Source organism: Medicago truncatula, chromosome 1 (assembly GCF_003473485.1).
Source record: "Medicago truncatula cultivar Jemalong A17 chromosome 1, MtrunA17r5.0-ANR, whole genome shotgun sequence".
NCBI classification, from domain to species: domain Eukaryota; kingdom Viridiplantae; phylum Streptophyta; class Magnoliopsida; order Fabales; family Fabaceae; genus Medicago; species Medicago truncatula.
The window spans coordinates 19,105,425-19,114,242 of record NC_053042.1 but is presented as its reverse complement, the minus strand read 5'-3'; the positions used below and the strand labels follow the sequence as shown (position 1 = coordinate 19,114,242).

General features: G+C 31.2%; 1 protein-coding gene across 1 annotated transcript; it reads left to right on the top strand.

Moving 5' to 3' along the window:
• The first annotated feature begins 3,911 nt into the window (after window positions 1-3,911).
• On the top strand, window positions 3,912-5,705 carry LOC112418544 (zinc finger MYM-type protein 1-like). Its single transcript, XM_024774936.1, has one exon. The coding sequence runs from the start codon at window positions 3,912-3,914 to the stop codon at window positions 5,703-5,705; it is 1,794 nt and encodes a 597-aa protein (XP_024630704.1).
• Window positions 5,706-8,818: the final 3,113 nt, after the last annotated feature.

The following is an 8,818-nucleotide window of genomic DNA, read 5'->3' as shown; positions in this document are numbered from 1 at the left end:
GGGTTAAGTTCCCTTACCCGCCACCGCCCATTCATACCCTTGTATACCCGTATTTGTGACCCGTTTAACCCGCAAACCCGATTTAACCCACTCAACTCGGTTTTCTTTTTCGGGTTTTTTCGGGTTGGGTCGGTCCACGGGTCCTTGTCCAGCCCTAGTGACGGTGATTGTAGCATCATTATTTATCTTATACTTACCTTTATGTTTTAGTATATTTAGTTTATTGTTGTACTTTTAAAAGGATAAACTAGCATAGTATTCCAAGCTTATAGATGAAATTGTGTGTTGTTTGTGCCTGTCTTACAAATTCGTGGGGGAAAGGGCGTCGTGCTATATAGCACCGCTCAAATTAATATTAAAGAGAATCTTGTTACTTCGAGGAGGAGCATACTTCCTACATACGAATTAATTAAAGTTTTATAAAATGAGTTTAATTATTCTACATTAAAAGAGTAATAGGAAAATTAAAACACTAACAAAGTAGAGTTGAAAGGAGACCAATTACTCTACAATGACAAAGTAATATAGTTTATTAAATTATTATTATAATATATATATATACACACAATGATGTATAAAAAATAAAATGTGTAATAATAAAAGATATTTTGTAAAATAGTTAGACGGGCATCTAATGAGTGTTTTCTAATATGTGAAATTATAAAGATGTTTTAAAGTTAATTGTATGACAAATAGATTGATGATTTCTTATATTGGATAACGGTGAAGAAATATTTACATTGTCATTGCATGTCATTCTACCTAAAAAATAGAACAAAAGTAAAAATTATATGTGTTGTCACATCATTTAATCAGTTAAAAGTACATGATGAATAATAATATTAATATAATAATGGCTTAATTGGATAGTTTGTACCTTAACTAAATTTTGAGTTTCATTTTAGTCACATAACCTCTATAACATTAACTTCGGCAAAGACTATGACAGAAGACCTATGTAGCTTAAAGTTTTTTAATGACTGCGATTTACAGATATATGACCACTAGGATTGTATTATTTAAACATCCATATTCATTTTAAAAAAGGGTTTTTTTGCATTGTTGGTAAAATTGGAAGCAAGCTCATGTACCTTGTTGGTTCTCTAGGCTGATCTAGAGTGAGAGAGGGGATACCGTGGAATGATGTTTGATGGTTTTAAGTTTGTTGGTGTATGAATTATGGGTCAGTTTGTTAATGTAGTAAATTGGGCCTTATTTTAGAAAGCAACCATATTCACTCACATTTTTGCTCTTCCCACACCTGGAAGATAGGAATATACCCCTATTGACAGTTAACTATTTCTCACCATTAAAAACAGTTGTTGAGGGAAATTTTAATGCAGTGGAGGAATTTTCATATTCTCTTCATGTTATTTTTTACATACTTCCTTGTTTCGGCGCACCACATACCATTTATGATATAATAAAATTAATAGTGGTTATTGTTGAATTTTAGGTATTTTCGATGGTATTAGTGTTCGTTTGTGTTATCACCAAACCCAGGAATTGAAAGGATTGTGTTTGGAAATAAAATCTAAATGTTTGAAACCTATGTACTTGAAAATATAGATTTGAATTTTAAATTTTAAAAAAATTGGTAACGGGACTAATGATATTGGAGAAAACCCAAGTTTTGATGAGCTTACAAACAAATTTTAACCATGTGAGAATCTTGATTTGGTAGGATAAAAATCGTGTTGGAGATTGTATATAGGTGTTTGTCTATGTGAATAATATATATTAGACAAACAATTTAAATAAATTTGAACAAAGATTAAAATACATTACGCATAAGATTAGTCATAGGTTTCTATAAAAATTGCAATTGAAATCAATATATAATAACATATGTTTCATACAATCTTAGAAAATACATGACCATAGATTTATTGGCATTTTACTTCAACTCAACATTTAAATATTGTCACATGAGTGATCTTGTAATCACCCAACCATAATTGAATTTTGTCACCAATTGAAATATCAGCTCCATTAAAAAATTTATAGCAACCAAAATCAATGCGGACATTGTGATGGTCATTTTTTGTTCCAAAGTAGCTTCCAGTTTTCTACAAATCCATTAGACATAGATACTTTAATATAACTTGGTCTTTGAGGGAGCCAAGTATGTACAACATGTGTGGGAATCACCCAAGTTAGATCAAATAGTGTTTTTTAACTATCCATTGTATAAATCAAACAAAAAATTTCCTATATTTTAAAAACTATGTTTAGCAGATTATGTAAGTGTATCATAGAATGTAGTCTCACAAGTGGTTGTCCCCATTTAAACACGGGTGATGAAATCGTTGACTCTAGCATTTGTATTTCTCATTTGTGTCCCAATATTTTTAATTTGGGGTTGTGACTATGTAAGAGTTTTTCGCAAAGTTACTTTGAACTGTCAACCCATTGTAAAATTTGTCACGAGATATTTTAATAAAGGGAAATGTTAACATCCCCGTGAGCTTAGCTCAGTTGGTATGGATATTGCATATTATATGCAGGGGCCGGGGTTTGAACCCCGAACACTCCACTTCTCCACAATTAAATTGTGCGAGCTCTAACCACTAGGCTACTAGACCAAAAAAAAAAAAAGGAAAATGTTAACAGTTGTCATTTGAGCACTTGTTTAAAAGTTAAAAGAAATATTTTTATTATTTTTGAAAATTGTGTACTTAATACATCGAAACTTCAAAACAAAACTTTATTAACATAAAATTTATAAACTATTTCTCATTTTAAATCATTAACAAATACACTCTTTGGTCACTATTATAAATAAAAATTAACATTTTAGATTCATTCAACAAATGATGTATGTGGTCTATATTTTTTTTGGTTATTGTGGTCTATATTAAAATCACATATAATTTATTAAATGAATCTAAAATAACAATTTTTTTTGTAATAGTGACCAAAAAGTGTACCTTAACAAACTTGTTAGCCTCCCGCTTTATTAAAAATAACGTACAACAAATTGAAATTGTAATTTATTTGGTTCTGAACTACACTATGGTAAATTACCGTTTACTACCAATGTAACTGCATAACTTGATATAGACAGCATGCTGGCTATTCAATAGATATAAACATCTTTACAACCCACACACAGGCACAAATGTAAATAGAGGGTTTTGGGGTCAGCTGACCCCACTCTTTGTCAATTTTTTAACCAATAATACCATATTTTTATATGTTTGACTCCACTATGATATTCTTCTTTAAGAAAACTCTACTTTAATTTTTTAGGTTGCTCACACGTAACTCAATTTATACACTTAAGACAAACAATATAAACTATTATATTATATTTGTTAAAAATAGTAGTACTACATTTACTTTATACATTGAAAAAAATATTAAAAGAAGATTAGTGGTCACAAACTCAGTGGAAGATGAAAAGTAACTGTGGAGATTGGCCTAGCGGTAGTATTTTATAATTGTACCAAACAAAACAAAAATGAAAAGTTAAGTGATGCGTGCAATTGCAATTTGCAAAATTGCAAAAACCTCATGTTACTTAGCTGGAGCGATTCACTTACAGTTCCACACCACACCACTATTGTTGTTATTTTGTAGCGATTCACTTCCAATTTCACACCATGTCACCACACCACCAGTATAAGTAGCGATTCACTTCCAGTTCCACACCACTATTGTTGCAAAAACCTTCTCTTCTGTTGTTGTTGCTTTGTTAATAAACATTAATCCCATGTAAGTTGTTACCTTTAATCTTATTTTTGTCTTCTAGTTCTACTATATTATTGAGATTTATTTTTTTTCCCCCAATTTTTGACTTATACTGTATTATTAGGTTTAGTATTTTTGCCCCAATTTTTATTATGTCTCACTTGTGCTTGTATTGGAATCAAGTACTAAATTAGTTATATTATTTGAATATGCTAGAAATGGAAAGGTACTACAAAAGAACATCAGAGTCTCAAGAAGTTAATGAAGTGGAAACTACACCAACACCAACACATGAACAACCAGGGCCATCATTCAAAAATGGATTTCTAGAGGTTGATTTGGAAAATCTTCCAGCTAATCCTGGAGAAAGGAAACAATTGTCATGTTATCATCCAAATGACAGAGATGAAATTCGAAGAGCTTATTTAGCAAAAGGGCCTTGTCAACCAAAGGAACATAATTTCCCGCAACGACCATTTGGGACTTTTCTTCGTAAGTTTAATCCTGATTGGTTTCTTGAATTTGGTAGTTGGTTGGAATATAGTGTGTCAAAAGATGTTGTGTTTTGCTTATGTTGTTATCTTATGAGATTTGAGATTGGTGAAAACAAAGGTTGGGATGCATTTTTTACCGAGAGATTTTCAAATTGGAAAAAGAAAGATAGACTCAATGTCCATGTTGGAGGTCCTAACAGTGCGCACAATCAAGCTTGGAGAAAATGTAATGCATTAATGAACCAGAAGCAACACATTGAAGTTGTGGTTAACAAACAATCAGACTTGGTCAAAAGGGAATACCGAATTCATTTGACAGGAACAATTGAGTGTATTCGACTTTTATTGAAGTTGGGGCTGGCGTTTCGCGGTGATGATGAATCAGAGGATTCCAAGAATAAAGGTAATTTTCTTTATATTTTACAGTTTCTTGCTAAGAATGATAAAGAGTTTGGTGAAGTCTTGAAAAGATGTCGGGGAAATCTCAAATTAGTGGCACCTAGCATTCAAAAAGATATTGTGAAAGCTGCTTCATTTGGGACCACAAAAGCTATTATTGTTGATCTTAAAGATTATTTATTCTCCATTTTAATTGATGAATCTCGAGACATTTCAAATAAAGAGCAAATGGCTGTTGTTTTACGCTATGTAGACAAGAAAGGGCATGTTATTAAGCGATTTCTTGGGGTTGTCCATGTTGAAAATACAACTTCCATTTCTTTAAAAGTAGAATTGGAGTCCATGTTTGCAAATTACAATTTAAGTTGGTCAAGAGTTCGCGGGCAAGGATATGATGGGGCTAGTAATATGCGTGGTGAATTTAATGGCCTTAAAAGTTTGATCCTAAAAGAAAATAAGTTTGCTTTCTATGTTCATTGTTTTGCTCACCAACTCCAATTGGCACTAGTGGCAGTTGCAAGAAAGCTTGATGATATTGCTTGGTTCTTTATGGCAGTCAACAATGTATCTAATATGGTAGGAGGTTCATGTAAGCGTAGAGATATGCTTAGAAAAAGTCAGATTCGTAAAGTAGCTGATGAACTAGGGTGCGGAGAAATTTCCAGCGGGCGTGGCTTGAATCAAGAAAGTACAGTAACAAGGGTTGGAGATACTAGATGGGGATCACATTATGGTACATTACTAAGGTTGGCTTCTTTGTTTCCTTCTATGTGTGATGTGCTTAATATGATTTTGGAAGATAGCTCAAACTCTGACCATCGAGTTGAAACTCGTCTATTGTTGAATAATTTGCAGTCTTTTGAATTTATTTTTAAACTGCTTTTGATGAGAAATATATTGGGAATTACTAATTATTTATCTCAAGCATTGCAAAGAAAAGATCAAGATATTGTAAATGCTATGTCATTAGTTAAAGTTTCAAAGGATAGATTGCAAAAGATGAGAGAAGATGGCTGGCATAATTTACTATGTGAAGTGTCATTGTTTTGTGAGAAGCAAAATATTGACATTGTAAATATGGATGATGCATTCGTGTTACAAGGAAAACCAAGGCGTTAATTTGGCTCGATTTTATCCGTCAGAATTTTCTTCTTTGGAGCTTACGGGAATAGGCAATTAACTTGAAAATTATATCATGGATGTTCGTTCATGTGAACAGTTTTCTAACTAAGATGGGATTAGTGATCTTTCAAGAAAGATGGTGGAAACTAGAAGACATATTGCTTATCCAATGGTGTATTTACGTTAGAAGTTAGCATTACTTTTACCTGTGGCTACTGCAACTGTTGAAAGGAGTTTCTCTGCTATGAAATTTGTGAAGAATCAAATGCGCAACCGTATGGGAGATGAGTTTTTGAATGGTTGTTTGGTAACATACATTGAGAGTGATATATTTGATAGTGTTGAAAATGAAAAAATCTTGCAACGCTTTCAAAATATGACGTCACGAAGAGGGAAATTGTAATTCTTCGTGTCTTTAGTTTTTTGATATAGTCATATACTTTTTGTAATTTTCACTATTTTACTTAATGGTAATGACTTCATCATTTTAATGGTTATGGTTTTATATATTTTTGTTTAAATATTTATGATAAACGATCTTGACCCCACTTTATGAAATTTCTGGATCCGTCCCTGCCCACACACCCTGACACATCCATTTTTTTTAAAAGTTCACTATACATGGAAACTTGCAATAGGTAATTAGGTGTAGATTAACAATGATTTAGGATCATCTTCATTTATAACTTTTTTCCTTTGTTTCATTTGAAAAGATAAAGACACACAAATAAGGAAGACTGCTTGAAAGTAGTGGGTGGATAAGAAAATTTGAAGGTGGTGTCAATTAAATCAATCTCATGCAATATTATTTGCCACGTGTTCAATTTTTTTTATTTGAATTGTTTCTGCCATATTTTGAAATTAAAATTCTATAAATAATTTTTTTCTGCTAGAATTATATATATATATATATATATATATTATTTTTTGCGTTGTTTCCATTTTTAAAAATAATTAATTAAAATATTATTGTGTTTCTTATTTTGATTTTCTTCTACTGAGTTTCTTACAACCGAGCAAAAATTGCATGCTTCAACAGCATTTCTTACAAACGAGCAAAGTTACTAATATTGAGTTATTCTATCTCATTTTAAATGGAAAAAATTTACATTATGTTTGAAGGTCATCACACTGGTATATATTTCTCATGACCCAAATGTTTTTTTGAAGTTAACCAATGAAGCAACAACACCCAACAAAGCTATGAAACCCTTCAGGAAGCAAAAAAAGCATATGAGGAGTATTGTAGAAAGGTTGGTCAATACGATGAAAGAGCATACATCAACAACACATCTGAAACCGAAGAGTGTTCTCGTATGCAAGTGACCATTCTCAACAAACTTTTATGTGTAAGTTCTGTTATAAGTTATCACACGAACTATTATATATACCATTATGTGATTTATTTCTACTTGTGTTATCATTTGAAGTTACGATTTCATCGAACATGGCTGATGGAACATCTACGATGGATATTTTGTTACAAAGTAGTCTTCAAAAACAGTTTTATATCGCGTGTAACCGGATGAAGATCCTTGTACTAGTATACACACAACATGAGGTCAAGGTTGAATGTGGTTTAATTTTTTTAAGGCATCATGCATGCTTGTCAAGTTCATCGTTGGGCAGACCTCTTGCATCCGTTAGCCATTTAGCGAAGAATGAATATGATGCAAGGGAAGATGTTGCAATGTTGTTAATACGTCGGTTGCTAGGCTCAACAGAAAGAAGGATTTGTGATTATAATTACTACAACGTACAAATCCTTTATGCTGAACTTCAAAAAGCCAGGGATGAAAAATTTGAGCTGAACATGAAGATGGAGATTGTTGCGTTGAAAGCAGAAATTGAACTATTTAATAAACAACATTAAAACCTTGAAGGGTGCATACTTTATATCAATTAAGACGTGAAATATTTCTTAGCATGTGTTATGTGGATCGTCGTTGTTGGTATCCTATCCTACTCTTATTATGTGAAATATGAAATTGTTTGTATCATCTTCTCATGTGTATGACTACAAGGTTGCCAAGTCCTAATTTCCATGCAAGATTTTATATAAAATCAGAGAAATTTTCGTTTCATATTTAACTTTCATGGGTTGGTTAGAATATATTTTGAAGTGTTTTAAATTCATTGTAAAGCAAAAAATTAATATATGGTCTCGTTCATAAAAAAAATGTTTGATGAAAATTACGTTGTCACTATATTTGGGATCTTATTATGGTTGACAACAGAAAATAAAAATAAATTTTTAAACATATTTTTGTTAAATTTAATATTTTGGATATGAATAGCTTAATAATATGTAAATGTAAAAACGAAGTTAAAAATGGTCTAATATTAATGTTTGAACGCTCTTGCTCTTTCCTAATAAATTTTTGCCACGTGGTTAATATTTCCACAGATGGTGATAATTGGTCAAATTTTTTAGCAAGGTCAAAAATTGAGATATGGGCGGACTAATCTAAAATAGGAGAACTTTAGGATCTAATTTTTTTAAAAAAGACACCGGATGAATATTAAAAAAAGGGGTTCATGCGTAGACTCCACATATCTACTAATATAAAACGTGTCAAAAATTAAGCCATGAAACTCGGATACTTCAAACACCTTATACGTATATGTATCGATTACAAATTAGATATTTATACTCTACGGATACTTGCTGATACATACACTCGAAAAATCATTATTCATTATAATTACTTTTTTTACATATTTAATCGGAATATATACTAAAAAAGATGAAAAGGTAAAAAATTGAGACAACGTTGTGTAAATTCAGTAGAGATATTGGACTAGCTTATAAGCTTGTTTTGATAAAATGAGATGTGTTTGGTAAAAAGCTTTTCTCACTAGCTTATAGCGTTTTTTCAGAAGATAATCCAAATAGCTTTTTAGCTTATAGCTTGTAGCTTTTTATACTTTCTTCCCATTTTAACCTTTTCTTAATTTTATTTTATTTTATTATAATAAAAAAAACTACCCACTATCTTCTTAAACTAACCACGTTTACCATGTATGGTTTTTTAAATTTTCTTGTCCACTTTTTTTTTTTTTTTTACTTTGCTCATAATTCATATAATATATAATTTTATATAAAATTT